This window comes from Lotus japonicus, chromosome 1 (genome assembly GCF_012489685.1).
Source record: "Lotus japonicus ecotype B-129 chromosome 1, LjGifu_v1.2".
Taxonomy (NCBI): Eukaryota; Viridiplantae; Streptophyta; class Magnoliopsida; order Fabales; family Fabaceae; genus Lotus; species Lotus japonicus.
In genome coordinates, this window is record NC_080041.1 from 43979249 (window position 1) to 43997776 (window position 18528).

Consider the following 18528-nt stretch of genomic DNA (forward strand, 5'->3'; position numbering starts at 1 on the left):
TACAAGCCTTCTCGTTTTGCACTTGAGCAAAGAAGGTAGAGAACACAGCATGAGACTCATCCTTGCGGGTTAGAAACTTTACCCATGTCCAGCGGCTATAGTCATCAACGATAACCATCCCATATCTCTTGCCACCTATAGACTCAGTTTTCACTGGTCCAAAAAGGTCGATATGCAGAAGTTCCAACGGCCTTGAGGTTGAGACAACATTCTTTGCCTTGAAAGGGACTTTTGTGAATTTGCCTTTCTGACATGCTTCACAAAGAGCGTCTGAAGCGAACTTCAGATTGGGTAAGCCCCTGACAAGGTTTAGCTTGCTCAGCTGAGAAATCTTTCTCATACTGGCATGCCCTAACCGTCTATGCCATACCCACTGCTCTTCATTAACAGACAGAAGGCACTTCACATTCTGAGCCTCCAACTCAGATAATCTGATCTTATAGATGTTGTTCTTCCTCTTGCTGTTAAACAGAACAGAGCCATCGATCTGACTTACAGCCCGGCAGGACTTTTGATTGAATATAACATCATAACCCTTGTCAGCTAATTGACTTATAGACAATAAGTTATGTGTTAAGCCGTCTACCAATAACACATTATCAATGCATGGACTACTATCTACACAAATAGTACCAGTACCAACAATTTTACCCTTTTCATTTCCTCCAAAGCCAACTTCGCCTCCAGGCTTAAGTTTCAGCTCTCGGAACATACGCCTTTCTCCCGTCATGTGACGCGAGCATCCACTGTCCAGATACCATGATTGGTGTTTCAGTGGAGCTATCAAGGATATCTGCAACATAGATAATCTTGTCCTTAGGTACCCACTTTCTGGGTCCTCTCTTGTTAGTTACCCCAGAGGTTCTGATCACCTTGGGTGTCTCAACATGATATTTTAAAGGAATATTTGCATGATATTTAGTCATAGAGAAAGATCCCTTTTTAAGAGGGTTTTTAGCAACTTTAGCAGGTACAGGATCAGGCAATATGGTACCAGAGGGAACAAAGCATTCATATAAGGATTTAGCTTTAGACACAGAGGGCTCATTTCTAATTGGTTTAGAATAGCCAATGCCATGCATTCCATTTCTGCTTACGCCATAGATCATTGAAGCCATTAAGCTTCTATCCACGCTTTTAGCTAGGAATCTTTGAAAAGACTTTTCATACTTAGATTCATTTCTACAATCAGAGGCATCACAGGCAACAACTTCTTCTAACTTAGCAATCTGGTTCTTAAGCACAGAGTTAGAGTTGATCAAAGCATGATTATCATTTTTCAAATCAGAGATAATTTTCTCATGTTCAGAAGGAGTCTTGGAAACAGCAGATAAGTTCTTTTTAAGCTTCTTATGCTTAGACAATAAGGAGTTATACTTATCCATAATATCAGACAATGCATGTTTCAGTTCAGAGGTAGAGAAAGAAGCGAATACCTCATTTTCATCGTCTGAGTTAGGATCTCCTTCTGATTCTGAGTCAGAGTCAACAGCTTCCTTTGACTCTGCTTCCTTGTCTTTGACAATAGCCATGAGTCCTTGGACTTCACCATCAGAGTCAACATCCTCTGACTCTGATTCATCAAATGTCACCATCAGACTCTTCTTCGTCTTGAAGTGCTTCTTTGGCTTCTTGTCCTTCTTCAATCTTGGACAGTCACTTTTGTAGTGCCCTGATTCTTTGCACTCAAAGCATGTGACTTCCTTAAGTGAGGACTTCTTCTGACCTGAGGATTCAGACTTTCCTCTTGCCTTTCCAGAGCCTTTGTATTTGCTCTGCCTGTGCTTCTAGATGCGATTGAGTCTCTTGGAGATCAGAGTCAGCTCATCTTCATCAGAATCTTCTGATGCTTCTTCAGATTCCTCTTCTTCAGCTTGAAGAGGTTTTGACTTCTCAACCTTAGCCTTTTCAGATTTGGATTTCAAGGCTATGGACTTTTTCCTCAGATCTTGCATCTCTGAGCGCTTCAGCTCATGGCATTTCAAAATGCCACTAATTACAAGTAACCTTTGTTGTCAAGATTTACGTGTTGGGGATTTAATTATATTATGTATTATGGAGGCTTTTTTTGTGTACTCTGTTGAATAGAGGTTCTACGACTTGATGGCCATGTGCCCAACTTTTGTTCATGTAGGTGGCAATGTTGCATGCACAAAATATATCAGACCTTAATTAACTTATAAATATAATATGCATACTCTTGGAACAATTTTTTAGCCATGTTTATTGTAGATTTGTAGTCCTTCAACAGGTTATGTAGTCATCTCTTTTAGCCACTTTAATCTCATAATAAAAATCTTAATAGTAAAAGAAATGTGTAAAATTATTTGAATTTTGCATTAAAATTACAAATAACATTGTAAATTTGCTCTGGATTTTTTTTATATGACATTGGATTTTTTTTGGACATAATATGGCACTGGAATTTTTAAAATCATAAGAATGATTAATTTTTAAATAAAAATATTGATTAGATAAAAATCCTATGTAAAAGTTATTGGTTGAAACTTCAAAGTATAATTTTTAACTAGGGTCAAAAAAGTCATCTTACAAAATTACAGTTTTCTTTCCTCCTATTCTTTCCTTCCATTTCTATCCAATCAAACAACTTAAAAATTTCTTTCACTTTCCTTTATCTTACATTCCTTTCCTTTCCTTTCTTCCCCAACCAAACACAGTGTAAAAGTCTCTTAAAAAACCTCTTAGAGGCTCTTAGAGGAGTTATTGTATTCACAATGGTGTTTTAAGATGCTTTTAATCTCATCCATTGATTTTGATCTAATGGTTGAAAATCACTCCTCTCACTCTCACATAAAAACATGTCATTTCTATTAAGTTTAAACGCATCATAACGTTTTAAAATCTAATTTTGATCATAACAATTTTTATAGAAGCACTTCAATTGTCAACTAAGCTTCTTAACTAATTTGAATTTCAGGAGAAATTCAATTTGCATGAAATGCTTCAACGTTCAATCGCCACAAAAAGAAAAAGCTTCAGAACTCACAAGACTGTTTGGCAAGCAAACTAACTCAAGTCAAGACGACACATGTGTTCTGACCGTCCAATGCCAACTCATCAGTCATAAAAATTGAAGACAAATTTAGGCGGCAAAGACAAAGTCAGATTGTAACCAATTGACTTATATTCAAATGAGATCACGTGAAGACTATGTTGCTTTTGCTAAAGGCGCGCTGACCAACAAGGAAAAAGGATAAGTTGTCACCATCAGATTTCTCAATTGTCTCATGTCTGAAAAGTAGCCCAAATATATTGTCATGTACTAGCTGACAAACATCACCTTTTCGGCTAAAGGATAGACTTGATTCTGAGCAAGCATTCAATGAAGCTACCAACCGAAGTCATTTGAATCAACAGATGGATCTTATCTCTTAACGACTAGAACAACAATTAGATCATGTCTCACAACGGCTACAACATTAGCAAGCGAGTATTTAAGGCATACATGAAGAATGAAGAATAAGAGTCATTTCAACATTCTTCAAAGCATTCAAAACTCAAAACAGAAAATTTCCTAAGTGTCAAATCCCAGCCACTACTTCTGCAAAGTAACAAAGAGAACCTCGTACCTTAAAAGAGTCAAACCTCTTCATTCATTTCTCTCTTAGATCCAGAACTCTTGAGTGATCTAAAGTAAAACATGAACCCAAACACTTAGAGTTCCAGTGCTTTAAATTCTCTACCTCTACTCTTGTACGAAAAGAAACCCTGTAGAGTTAAACGATCTTGAATAGATTGTAGGTGAAGTCATGAACAATACTTGTAGGAGTAGTCCTGTAGAATACTTGGAGAAGTCAGTGATAACACTTGTGGGAAAAGTCCTTGAGAATACTTGTATTGGAGAAGTCCTTGAAACTTGCTAGTGAAAATCTTGGTGGTGGCCAAGTACTGGACGTAGCCAAATCGTTTAGGGTAAACCAATATAAATCTCTTTATGCTAATCGTCTGCTTTATATTGCTTATATTTCCGCTGCACTAAACGGTTTACGAAACGTTTTCAAGAACTAATATCCTTTTCAAAAACCTAAGTTTTAAAAAGTAATTTTCAAGTACACAATTCAAACCCCCTGTTCTTGTGTTATTTACGTGCATCTCACTCTTACTATATACTCCCTCTTATATATATATATATTCATGCAATCACAACCATGGAGAGACGGATCCAGGAATTTTATGTTATGGGGGCAAAAATCTGATCACACTTATAATAGATTTCTATGCTGTAAATATTGATATTACAGTTAGAGTGGCGTAGCGAAACATGAGACTTTTCATAGTCTAATGGCTAAAGAGAGAGTTTGAGAATTCACCGAACACATTATTCTAATAGAATAAGTGATATAAACATCATCTTATAAACATATTCACCACAAAACCTTAAAACAATGAGTGAGTGAGTCATTTCACTTAAAAATTACTCAACTTGTTTATTGTAACACCCCGATTTCGGTGGCGTCACTTTAGTAACCAAAAAGAAACTTAAAGCGGAAAAAGTGAATATATATATTTTTTGATAATAGAAACAAAGACTGAAAGAACTAAACTCCCAACAAAAGATAACAGAACTAATGTACAATAATAATTACAGCCCCCGCTGCAAGTAGCAAACCTCGTCACGAGTAACCTCCAGTGACGGAAAGTAAAAGAGTATAACGCCCGTAGGCAAAATGTACAATCCAAAAGAAAAGGTTAAGTGTTCGCAACACAAACCCTCAAAAATGAGAATGAGTCAGCCCAGATGGCCTAAAACAAGACCTCCTAGCCCAACCAACTCTCTGTGATTCCCGTAGAGAAACCACACAAAAAGCTATCGGCGGGAAACTACCCTGTTCCCAAAAGAAAACATACGGTCAGAGCTAAGACTCTACTCCTACACTAATCCCATCTCGAGGAGCTCACGCCAGCACTAAAAACCTACATGCTAGCATGATCGTCGTCCGAATCTGAATCCAGAACGACCAAGTCTATGTACACAATCCGTCCTCCTCTCGCTACCGCGATGCGCTCCTGTTCCAGCATCTCAACCCTAGTTCCCCCCGAAGGGTGAACCATCGTGAATCAGTCCGCCATGGACATCTGACAAAGGGCGTAGTCCGCCAAAGCACACACAGAAGACGCGAGGGTCAACTCCAAAGAATTATGTAATTAATAAATCCAATAGGTAAAGATAAGGAGTAGCCACTTAGGATTATAAGTTATAGGTAGCATCCTGGGGTTGTATATTCCACAATGAATATAAAAGACAGTATTAACAAATAGCATGCATCAAATAGGATTAACAATTATCAATCACACTCAGCAACTAAGTTAGTATGCATGTTGCATGAAATGCAGATGCAGGTTAACCCAGTTAACCAAATGCATTCCGGAATGGATGGACATCAACGAGTCAATCCTAGCACCAGCCACGGTGGGACCATTTCTGCCCGCGTGCCTCTAACACCACACAAAGGTAGCCAGATCAGCATAAAACCCGAAGGCCTGCCATTTCGGTCTGCTACTAAGAATCACCGTAGTGTTCTTTTATGGAAATCCGGGTCTTATGACCATTTTGGAATCCACCGAGGTCCGGAGTTCGTCCCGTGTTAATACCTCAAAATGAGTGCATGAATGCAAAGTGATTAGTCAAACAACGTCTCCGACCTCACTCGACACGTCGCCACGTGTTCTAGCTAACTTATTGTCTCTAAAAGCATACCCTAAGGTAAAAGTCGATTCTGCGACAAAATACACTAAATCGTAAAATGAGTGCAAACACTCACGATAACTCTCCGAGTCATCAATGCTCTCACGAAGTCCCACGCTTCAGTGGAGTCTTATACAATCACGAAGTCTCACGCTTCAGTGAAGTTTTATGCTTTCACAAGGTCTCACGCCTCAGTGAATTTACACACTTGCACGAAGTCTTACGCTTCAATGAAGTTTCATGCTGTTCACGAGGTCTCACGCCTCAGTGAAGATCCATGCTTTTCACAAGGTCTCACGCCTCAGTGAAGCTTCTCGGCTCATCCCTTGGATGGCTAAACAAACTGCTCAAAGAGCGAAGGAATATCAACGTACTCAAGAACTTACAATCTTCTCTACACTTGGATCCGACGACACTTCTCTTTTTCCAAAACTAAACTTCAATCCCTAAGCTTGCATCCGAGATTGTTATCATTAATTAAAGGTTTAGAGGTTGTTTAATGTCTTATGAATTTTCCTTGTAAAAATAGTTTCCTTTTAGTCTTATCGTATTTCCTATAAGTTTTCAAAGATCCCATAATCCCAATTAAATCCCAGAGAATGTCTCGATCCACTAAAACGTAACAAGGCCCGAACTCCGTTCGTCCCGTCAAACTTTCTCAAACTCTTATAAAAATCGGCATGACTTGCCCGTTATTCTCACTCCTCAGTACCACAGATATTTGTGAAATGACATAGTTAAATTAGCACAGTCCAACAATCATAGCACATATATTAACACATCCTAGATTAACCATGTAGCACTTAGCATATAGAGCAGATATCACACATCCTAGATTACCCACATAGCACGTAGCATGTAATTCAATCTCAAAAACAGTCAGTAGATGAATCATCTACATTGTCAGCCGAAGCCTCAGAAAACATTTTTCCAGTCAAACACAAACAAGTGCATAAACAGTAAATCAAGTCGAAAGCATAGACACCTAGGCATTAACTAAGGATTCAGTGAGTAGCCCTCACCTGTAGATTCTCCAGGGTTCTCTTCAAACGCTCCTTCACAATCAGCTCCTTGTTCTTCAGGAAATTCCTCAAAAGAACCTTTAGAGTAAAAACCACAGAATTCCCTCAGAATCTATCAGAAACCCAGCAATCAATACTCACTAAGGTTACACGAAGTAGCATATACTCCGAGGTACGATAATCTAGCGCAAAAGGACAAGTTTTCGAAAAAGGAATTTTCCTCCCTCCCCCCTAGGGTGCTCGGCCACTATTGGTAATTAGGTGGGTCGATTTTTCTTCGATCAAACTTGGTTCCTAGGTTATTATTAGTCGTAACTAAGGGTATTCTAAACTCGGAAAAATTACCGGATCGAAAACTGTCGCAGGGGTATTTTGGTCAATATTTTAGCTCAGAATTTCAAAACTGAAATTTCGAAAAACAAATTGGATGGGGACGTCACCAACGGCATTTATGATAACTAATCCTACTAGCACTAAGCTAAGGCGATAGTTTTCAGCCCAAAGGACGAAGCTTTGCCCCAAAATGGGTATTTTAAGCAGAATTGAAACTCGACGGTAGTTTTTCGAGAATCGGCGCAGTATTATTAGCTAAACATGCTCTTGGACACGTAGGGAAGATGTTTAGAATAAAAAATGAAGTTATCAGGATAGTTTTGCAAAAACCTCAAAACTATGAGCACAGAAAGACATAAAGAAAAGCTATGGAAAAGACGATCAGAGGTAAGGATTAGCGACTATACCTCGATACCTTCAAGCAGCAACTGTTGAATCAACGATCAAGCAAGAAATGAAGAAAATCTCTTCTTCCTCCTCCTTCAATGAAGCTCGCGGCCTTGGGAGAGAAAATGGTGAAGTTTTGCCATTTTTTCTCCTTTTCTTGCTATATATAGAGGTTGGCAAAACGCGGGAAAATGAAAGTTTCGCGAATCTGATTTTTCCGGCTTCATTCTCCGTGAATTCTAAGATAGGTTTTGGCCACATAAATCCAAAACTCAAAAGAGGTTTCCTGGTATTTTAGGTGACTAATGCAAAGTCGGTGTAAAACTATTTTACCCGATAAGTTACTTTTTGCATCGAATGTCGGAATAGAAAACTTCCTTCTGAAGAAAGATTGAAATCATCAAGAGAAATGGGTGTACGCGTGTGGAATCTTCATTTGAAGCTCTGAATAGAAAAAGTCTTCATCGTCGGTTGATTCTAGGGTTTTGAACTATCAGGGTTTTAGTTTCGGCAAACTTCCGAGGATTGGAATCGGACGTTCGTAGATCCTAGGGTTTCGCCTCGAAACGATTGTCGTATAAGGAATAAGAGAAGTTCTAACATTTCTCTGAAGATTTTTGGAATTAATTTCCATCGTGACTTTAAGTGAAAACTAGCTATATACTAGGGTTTCTGACCTAGGTTTAAGCGTATATCGATCGTGCTATACCTTTTATCGATTTTGATGAAACCCTTAGACTTTTCCTGAACTTCCTCCTTCATAAATTTATTCCTTTCGTTAAACTCTTGTTCAGGTTTCCCTTCACGATCCATCAACCCTAATCGTGAATAGGAACTTTATTCACTTATTTTAAGCTTAAAAACTTGGGTCTTACATTTATGTTTCTAATGTGAGATTTATTTCATTCATACTTTGTTCACTCACGTTTGTACTTCAACACCTTGAGAAGGTAGGAGGAAGAAAGAGAGGAGGGGGAAGAAGAAACCAACAGAGATATTGTATAAGAGGGTGTTAGATAATACTTAACACCTAAACATTTTAATTAACCCCATGTTAAACAACATGCATTCGTCCTAGAGAGATACTATATTGGTACGAGACAATAGACACGATGATTAGAATGAGGGGTTGTCTAAATGACCAATGAGAAAGTTTGAGTTAAATAACTCATCATCCAATCACATTAGAGATAAGTGAGTTGGAAATAAATTAATAAATAAAATATAGAAATTTCAACTCACTTATCTTCAATGTGATTGGATGATGAGGAGACTCGGTTTTTCAATTCTTTTTTATTCTTTTTTTTTAAAGAGGTTTTTACTTTTTTTCATTCTTAAAACTAAATATATAATTAAAAAAATAAAGCTATAGTATTATTAGTGATAAAGTTTTAACATAAAACAATGAAACATAACCATTTAACAAAAAGCAATCCACACCATGTGGGCTCAACAATTAATCTACACCGCCGGCTCGGCCCTCTCCTCAATCAAGCTCCAGGCGCAGCAGATTCCACCACCTTGCTATGCAGCAAATACCCTCCAGCTCCACCATGACTCGCCGGTTCATAAACCGGGTAACGCGCATAGCTTACTCGGTCCGAACCGGGAGGGTGGAGCCCTCTGAAGTAACGGTACATCCACGTGAGCACAGCGAAGACAACAAGCCCAAACCCGCACGTACAAAGGAACCCCGCTGTGACGAGGAAGAGCGCGGCGCAAGCCGGGACCCATATCGGGCTCAAAACGATGATCACTGGAGCGAAAACAATCAGGCCGAGAATGGCTACAACGACGGTGAGGCCGGTGAGTATGAGCGAAATGGTCACGGTTATCAGAAGGGTGAAGACGCCGAAGAGTTGCTTTGAGTTTGACACGCGCTCTTGAAGAAGCGTTCGAAGTAGTGAAGTGGTGGCGGTGGGTGTTGGTGGTGCTATTATGTGAGTTTGGGCTACTAGCCTTGGGTAAGGTTCCGCCATTATTTTTGTTGCTTAAAACTGAGAGAGGGAGGGAATTGAATGAGCTAAAAGAGATTATGGGGTAGTGCCTTTTGGAGACAGGTGTGACATGCAGGGTACACGTGGTAAGGGATTTGGGATCTTGGTCATCTTCGATCCGGGTAGATAAACGTGGATGATATTCAGACGTTTCTTTTATTGTTTTCTTATTTTGTGTTAAATTAGTGTGAACACAAAAACACTATTTAAAGGTGTATTCAAACTATTGAAAAACTAATTAAGAATTTAAACACACTTTTTATTAGGTTGTCTAAATAACTAATGAGAAAGTTTGAGTTAAATAACTCATTATCCAATCATATTGGTGGAGATGCATGAGTGAGTTGGAAATAAAATAATACATAAAATATAGAAATTTCAAGTTACTTATCTTCAATGTGGTTAAATGATGAGTTATTTAACCCAAACTTTCTTATGAGTCATTTAGATAACCTCTAAACACTTTTTATTTTTATTATTGTGATAAGTTGGGTAGACATTTTGTTTTGATGAGCAAGTCACGTATATTAATTAGGGGAACTTGCACAATGTTAATTTCAATTAAATTATATTATTGGTAAACCATTGTACTCATGTGCTTTGTGACTAAAAGAATAAAAATGTTACATGATTGTGAAAGAATTGAATAAGTATACATGTTTGTATAATTATGGCCAATTTTGCTCTTGATTATCCTTCTAATTTGTGGATTGAAGGGTGGCCCTCTAGGTTTGGAGGCTATTCTCGCCTCAGATGTTGCTATTTTGAATGATTAATAACAAGGACCTTTTATCTAAAAAAATACATGTTTGTCGTATCAAAATCCAAGTCAATAATGTAAAAATAGAAAATTAATTAAATATATTCACACTGATTTTTTTCCACATTCACAAGTTATATGCACATTTTTTTCCCGCATCTGTTTTTCAATTCATTTTCTTTATTGCTGAATATCAGGTTTAGTAGTCAAGACATCTTTGTCTTCCAACCTATCATGAACTGATGCGCTTTCTAATTATAAAATGATTTATAAAAGATTATTTTTTTATAGACAATTAGAAATATATTGAAATGAAGTACAAGAGGTACTTCAACCCAATACAGAGAAAAGAGAGTATCAAGAGTGGACAATAAAAACTATAACAATGCTGAGAGCAAAGGAACCCTCTATTACTAAACTAAACTCACATCCCTTGAAGAAATATCTTAGAGAACAAGCCTCATTAAAATCTTACTAGAACAAAACCCCATTGAAAAAATCTAATAAGAAAAAAGAGTACTAGTTCTCTAAAATCCAAGATAAATTTTGAAAGGGATCCCAATACATACAAGCCCAAACCTATTACAAAATTCCACATTCCAAAAAACTGCCACCAGACCAGTTCAATAACAGAAACTACTCCCACCAAAATTCACAACAATTAGCCAAGCCAAGAAACACGTGATGCTCTCCTACCCTTTGAAACCTGCTCACATTAATTGAGTTTCAAAAGCCCGCCAAATATCATGAGTAAATTAGGTAGTTGGAGTCATGAAAGATAACTAAGAGATGAAGTTTTGGATTTGACATAATTCATTCCTTGCACTTATTATGAAACTATAATTGGTTTATCTTTATTGCCAACATAAAACCCAAAACCCATTAAAGCCATTTTAAAAACCCCACGTGGTTAAGTTTATTGTACTGACTTGCCCTAAATCGGGCGGTTCGACCTTGTATAAGGAGGGTCCAGAACCCCAGGCGGGTCCGCCTCTAGGAACTTAGAAGGGGTCATTGTAAGTGAGGTCCATATGTAATAGACTTAGGGTAACCCACTATAAAAGACTAAATCTTCATTTAATAAGACAAATTATCTTCTTTCTACACTTTTACGACTTTAAACCTTGGATCTGAGAGTTCTAGGTCCTTGTATGAACATTTGGAGCACACCGTGGGGCTTCCGGTAAACCATCTCCTTCGACCTCGGGGGTGAGAGTCCTGGCTAGTTTTACCAGATCACCTACTTTAGCGGCAAGAGCGGCCGAACAGACGGTTGGGAAACGATCTCAAGATCTTCCTCACAAGTTTCTCATCTGACATAGGTTCTCCCAGAGCAAATGAAGCATTGGACAGATCACGCACACGCATGTGAAATTCTAAGATAGTTTCCTCCTCAGTCATCATCAAGTTCTCAAACTCAGTGGTAAGCATCTGAAGTCTTGACATTCTCACTCTAGTAGTTCCTTCATGTGCTGTCTTTAGTATCTCTCAGGCATCCTTAGCCACAGTGCAAGTGTTAATGAGTCTGAACATATTCTTGTCAACACCATTAAAAATGTCATTTAAAGCTTTAGAGTTTCCAAGAGCAGCTTCATCTTCTTCCTTTGTCCATTCTTCTTCAGGTTTCTCAGCAGCAATGGTTGAAGTACCTTTAGCTTGTGCCTTGGTGGGGTGCTTCCAACCTTTGACAATAGCTTTCCAAGTCTTGTTGTCAATTGACTTGAGAAAGCTTGTCATGCGAAACTTCCAGTAATCATAGTTAGTACAATCCAGAATGGGTGGCCTGTTGACCGATCCTCTCTCCTTGTTATCCATGAGAACTGAATTAAATTCCCTGGAACTCACCCAAACAGAACATGGTGCCTGCTCTGATGCCAATTGAAATTCAAGTTCCCTTAGAACAGATGTCCTACGCGATGCTGGGACAATTGGTTCAACAATCGACTAATAATAACAACAGTAATTAAAAAGCATAAGTAAACAAGACACAAGAATTGTTAACCCTGTTCGGTGAAACTTCACCTACGTCTGGAGGGTTTGCACCCAAAGAAAGGAAATCAACTATCTCAAGATTCAGGAACTACAGACACTCATGAACACCACAGTTCATAGTTCTCTTCCTAATCTACCAAGTGTAGTTTTACTTAGTATCTCAACCTAAGTATGATAGTCCCTCTTACTTTCTCTCAATCACTGCCCCAGTCAGTGTTATCAGACTCGGACCGGTGATCGACTCGGTCGAGGCACTGGGTCAATGAGTCAATGGTTCAACCACTGGGTCACTGGTTGAACCGTTTGACTCAGTTGATAATAAAAAAAAAATCAAAATACCATAACATGGCAAAACTTTTAAGTAATTTTTTTAACTGAAATAGAGAAAGATACATCTACAATACAGGTTCATTAGAAATCAATTTGGGGTATTTTTCTTTTTACTATCTATTAACCTTCCCAAAATTTTACTTATTCGAGGAAGTATTGTTACTGTGGGAGTGGGACCCTTTAGATCAAAGAAGCTTTCATTCTTCTTCAATCTTAGCGGTGGAAGACATATCTTGATTTCTCTTATTTATTTTCTTAATCATTCTATTCCTTGTCCATCTTTACGAACACAGCAATCAACCTGGACACCATGCTTCTCATCAACAACTTTTTATGTTGTATTATTTTCTCTTTTTTTATCCATCTCTTGCACTAAATCATGACTTCCATCCATTTATTTCTTTCAATTCTTCACAGATCTGAGATCCCCAAACCTTCTATGTATATATCCAGAAAATTTTCAGAGAGTTTGAGGGAGCTGTAGCTCCTCCCTGCCATAATGATGGTCCGCCACTGCATATCAGCCACCTGGAGGATTTTGAAGGTGCCGTCGGAACGGAACCGGAGAGGGAGGTCTGAGATCTTCTTGATACGGCGCACTGGTTCGTCGCCGAGGAAGAGATTGCGTGAGAGATGGAGAATTGCGAGCACGACAGTGAGGTAGAGCAGAGAGCACGACGGCGGCGGCGAAGGCTTGGAAGTTGGAAGCTGCAATCGATGAGGAAGAATGGGTGAAGTGGTGAACAGTAGATCAAGCTTCAGAAGATCTGAAGATTATAAAGCTCTAATATGGATACAGCTCACTAGAAGCTCTGAAGGATCAGACCTCTGAAGGATCAGACGCTCTGAAGGATCAGAAGCTCCGAAGCATCAGAAGCTGAGTAGTGAACACTCTGAAGTCCAAGAGTAAGCTGGCTCTGAAGACCAAGTACTTATCCTCTGAGTCCAAAAGCAGAAGGTACAAAGGTCAGAGGATCCAAGCTTCCCTCTGACACTGATCATCAAGCTTCACAAGTTCCAAGATGAAGCATCACTCTGATCAGAAGTCAACAAGGTTGAAGGTCATGTCGCTATCCAAAGTACAAAAGCATTGTACCATTCCTGACGACCTTACCTAACTGATTCAACCACAGCAGAACCTGGAAATTCCAGATCTGCCCTCCAACGGTAGCATCTCCATGCAACGTTCAAACCCTAATCCTTGGAGTATATAAAGAGGCTGAAGATTGAAAGATGCCGCCTAAGAAACTCATTCCCGCGCAAAAAAAATTTCAAAATCTTCTTAGCAATCTTTCTTCAATTAGAACTAAGTGTGTTTACTATTAGCTTTTGAAGAAGCACTTATTTGTAAACCCAAAACATTCAAACAATTGTTTGATTTACCTTTAGGAGATCAAGGTTGATCGGATCCTAGAGAAGACTAAGAGAGTGAATCTTAGTGATAGCTAAGTCAGTGTATTGTTAGTCACTTTGCAGGTAGCAAGTGCAGTTGTAACAAAACTCTGATTAGTGGATTGCCTTCATTCTAAGAAAGAAGAAATCACCTTAAAGGGTGGACTGAATTAGCTTGAGGGATTTATCAAGTGAACCAGGATAAAATCATCTGTGTGCTTTCCTTATCTCTTATCTCTGCACTTTTATCATTGGTGATTGAAGAGATTTATTTAAATCTCAAGTGGGTCAAGTTTTCAGAAACAAAACGCTATTCAAACCCCCCTTTCTATCGTTTTTCATTGTCCCACATTCTGTAACTTGCAGATTCTTTATATAGCCTCATACACTTCCTCCATTAAGGATAATTTGTTCCATTAAAGTATAGCACCTTGAAGGCAAGTTGGATCTTTGGTAGCCCGCGGTTGTCACTGTCAGGCATGGATATTTACTCTTTCACATGTTAAGATGTTAGAAACCCTAGAGACTAGCTCTGATGGATTGATAAATACAGAAATGACACAAGAAATGGGGTTTTGAATTGTGTCTAGTAAAAACTCTCTTTTTAAAATTTGTCAAGAAAATATAAGTTCTTAAAGCTTCTGACACAAGAGATAAGGTGCAGCAGATAGAAGTAAGTGTTAGCAATAAACAACTTAAAGTATAAAAAATAACACAAGAAGTTTTATCCTGGGTCACCTTAAATCGATGGGCTATGTCTAAGCCCTAGTATCCACCAAGATTTTCCACTAAAAAGTATCAATGACTTCTCCTCAACAAGTATTCGACATGACTTCTCCTAACAAGTATTTTTCAAGACTTTTCCTGTAAGGCCCAAGTTTTTAAGCTTTGGATAAGTGAATAAAATATAAGAGTTTATTTGATTAAATAAATTTATGAAGGAAAAGGTTCAGGAAAAGTCCAAGCATTGTATCAAAAACCGATAAGAGTTATAGCACGACTAACATTCGCCTAATCCTAGGTCAAAGGCTTTAGTGAATAGTTAATTTACACATTAGGACACGATGGAAACTAATTCCAAAAATCTTCAGAGAAATGTTAGAACTTCTCTTTTTCGTCTATAAACAAGTGTTTCGATGCGAAAGCCTGGAATATACGAACGCCAAATTCCAATTCTCGGAAGTTTGCCGAAACGGAATCCCTGATAGTTCAAGAAACCTGAAATCAACGGACGATGAAGAATTTTTCCATTCGAAGCTTCAAATGAAGATTCCACCCGCGTTCGCCTATTTCTCTCGTTATTTCTAATCTTTCTTCAGAAGGAAGTTTTCTCTTCCGATGATCACTGCAAAAAGTAGTTTTTCGGGATAAACCGACTCACACCGACTTTGGATCGTTTGGTTTAATTCCAAGAATCCTGTTTTGAGTTCTGGAATTCTGTCGCCAGAACCTATCTTAGAATTCGCAGAGGAACACGCAGGAAAAATCGGAATCGCGAAAAAATCATTTTTCCGCATTTTCCAAAACCTATAAATAGCTAGAAAAATGAGATATTTTGCAAAACTCACCCATTTCCCTTGCTCAAACCCGCGGCCAAGAGAGGAGAAGAGGAGGAAGTTGATCTTCGCGGATTCTTGCCCGTTTACTTCACCAATCATTGCTAATCGAAGACCTCGAGGTATAGTTACTATCCCTCGCTTCCGATCGTCATTTCCGTCAATTTTCTCTAGACTTTTTTGAGCTCAAAGTTTTGAGGTTTTTGGAAAATTGTCCAAATAGCTTGATTTCTCTATCTAAACATCTTCCCTGCGTGCCCAAGAGCACTTCTGTCGGATTAGTTTTTCCGTAATGTCGCCGAAATTCCGCCGGAATCAATTTTTGCATCAAATACCCATTTTTAAGCAAAGTCGCAACCTTTAAGCTGAAAACTATCGACTTGGCTTAGTGCTAGTAGGATTAGTCGTCATAAACGTCGTTGTTGACGTCCCCATCCAATTTGTTTTTCAAAAATCCAGTTTTGAAATTTTGAGCTGAAAATAATGACCAAACTACCCCTATATCAGTTTTCGATCCGAAAATTTTTCCGAGCTTAGATTCGCCTTAGTTACGGCTAATGATAACCTAGGAACCGAGTTTGATCGAAGAAAAATCGACCCTCCCATTTAGGAAAAGTGGCCGAGAGCTATACCAAGGAGGGGAGGAAATCCGACTTTTTCGAAAACTTGTCCTAATGCGTTAGATTGTCGTACCACGGAGTTCGTAGTGTTCCGTGTAACCCTAGGACTTATTGTTTGCTGAGTTTCTAACTCATTGTGTTGATTTCTGTGACTTTTGCTTAAGGTTCATTTGAGGAGTTTCCTGGAGATCAAGGAGAGGAGCGTGAAGGAACTTGTGAGGAGGAAGCTGGAAGAACTACAGGTGAGGGATACTCTCTGAATTACTAGATAATGCTTTAGGTGTCGACGAATTCGACTTGATTTATGTGTTATGCACTTAATTGCTTAATGTCTGAAATGATTTCTGAGGCTTCGGCCGATCTTGTTGAGTACTTGATGCCATGATATTGTGTGCTAAATGATTCACATGTTATGTGCTAAATGGTTAATCTAGGATGTGTTGGAATATGCTGTTTATGCTTATTGATTGAGCTGATTTATTTATGTTATTCCACTTATATCTGTCATACAGAGGAGTGAGGATTATGGGCAAGTCATGCCAAATTTTTATGAGATTTTTAGAGATATTGAAAGGACGAACGGAGTTCGGGCCTTGTTATGTTTTAATGGATCGAGACCTTCTCAGAAATTATTTGGGATTATGGGATCCCTGAAACTCATAGGAACGTTATAAGACTAAAAGAAACCTATTTTCTCAAGAAAAATTCATAAGACATTAATCAATCTCGAAAACCCTTGAACAATGATAACAACCTTAGATAAGAGCTTAGAGCTTGTATATTAGTTTTGAAAATATGAGAAGTGTCGTCGAGTCCAAGTTTTCAGGAAACTTACAAGTTCCGAGTATGTTGATACTCTTTCGCTCGATGAGCAGTTTAATGTTTGGCTATCTAAAGTTTAGCCGGAGACTATAAGTTTCCAAGTTCTTCGGTACCCTTTCGCTCGATGAGCAGTTTATTGATTGGCTATCTAAAGTTTAGCCGGGAACTATGAGTTCCAAAGTACATTCTTTCTTCTTTGATTAATTCATTTTGTCGCAGAATCGACATTTACCTTAGGGTATTCTTTTAGAGACATTAAGTTATTTAGAACACGTGGCGACGTGTCGAGTGAGGTCGGAGACGTTGTTTGGCTAATCACTTTGCATCCATGCACTCATTTTGAGGTTAATACACGGCGTGATACCGGACCTCGGTGGATTCCAAAATGGTCATAAGACCCGGATTTCCATATTTAGAACACTACGGTGGTTCTTAGTAGCAGACGGAATGGCAGACCTACGGGTTCACTGCTGATCTGACTACTTTTGTGTGGTGTAAGAGACACGCGAGCAGGGAGGTACCCACCGTGGCTGGTGTTAGGGTCGTCTCGTTGATGTTCATCCTTCTTCCGGAATGCATCTTGTTAACCAGCATTGCATTGCATGCAACATACATTCTGACTTAGTTGCTGAGTGTGATTGGTACTTGTTTATCCTATTTGAGGCATGCTAGTTGTTATTATGATCTTTTATATTCATCGTGATACATGCAACCCTAGGATGTTATCCCTAAACTTATAAGCCTAAGAGGCTAATAATTATTATCCTATATATCTGGTTTTATTATTTATATAATTCTTTGGAGTTGACCCTCGCGTCTTCTGTGTGTGTTTGGGCGGACTACGCCATTGTCAGATGAGTATGGCGGATTGGTTTACGATGGTCAGCCCTTCGGGGGGGGACCAGATTCGAGATGCTTGACCAGGACGACCCAGGTGCATGGGTGGTCGACCCCGCAGGCCACCGTGCGACCTACTCAGGCCGGATCATGGAGGAGATATATAGTGAGCTTCAACTTGCCGCCCGACGTGCATTGTGGACCCGGTTTGGGAGGACCACCACCACCATCATCTTCGGATGATGAGGACCCCTCTGAGGAGGTGCCAATTGAAGGTATGAAAAACGGTAGAAAGGGGGGGTTTGAATAACGTTTTCAGTACAAGACTTCCACCTTAAAGATTTTGGCAAATCTTTCGAGAACTTAAGTGCTAAAGATAAGAGATAGAGAAGCACACAAGGATTTTATCCTGGTTCACTTGATAAATCACTCAAGCTACTCCAGTCCACCCGTTAAGGTGATTTCTTCCTTCTTAGAATGAAGGCAATCCACTAATCAGGTAAGAGTTACAACTGCACTTGAAACCTACAAGTGACTAACAATTACACTGACTTAGCTCACGCTAAGATTCACTCTCTTAGTCTTCTCTAGGATCCGATCAACCTTGATCTCCTAAAGGAATCACCACTAAGATTCACTCTCTTAGTCTTCTTAAGGATACTGACCTACCCGGTCCCTTAAGGAAAATCAAACAACTGTTTGAGGTTGGTGTTTACAAAGGTTTGCTTCTAAATAAGCTGAGTGTAAACTAAATAAGAACAGATGAAAGAAAG

The 18528-nt window shown here is 38.9% G+C and overlaps 1 protein-coding gene across 1 annotated transcript; it reads right to left on the minus strand.

The window, feature by feature from the left end:
- Positions 1 to 8939: 8939 nt before the first annotated feature.
- Positions 8940 to 9428, minus strand: LOC130736354 (oleosin-like). The gene has a single exon (XM_057588191.1). It carries the CDS (start codon positions 9426 to 9428, stop codon positions 8940 to 8942), a length of 489 nt encoding a protein of 162 aa, XP_057444174.1.
- Positions 9429 to 18528: the final 9100 nt, after the last annotated feature.

Bases quoted from the DNA above. Each gene is read 5' to 3' on its own strand.
- LOC130736354 (XM_057588191.1), bottom strand. From the start codon at position 9,428: ATGGCGGAACCTTACCCAAGGCTAGTAGCCCAAACTCACATAATAGCA.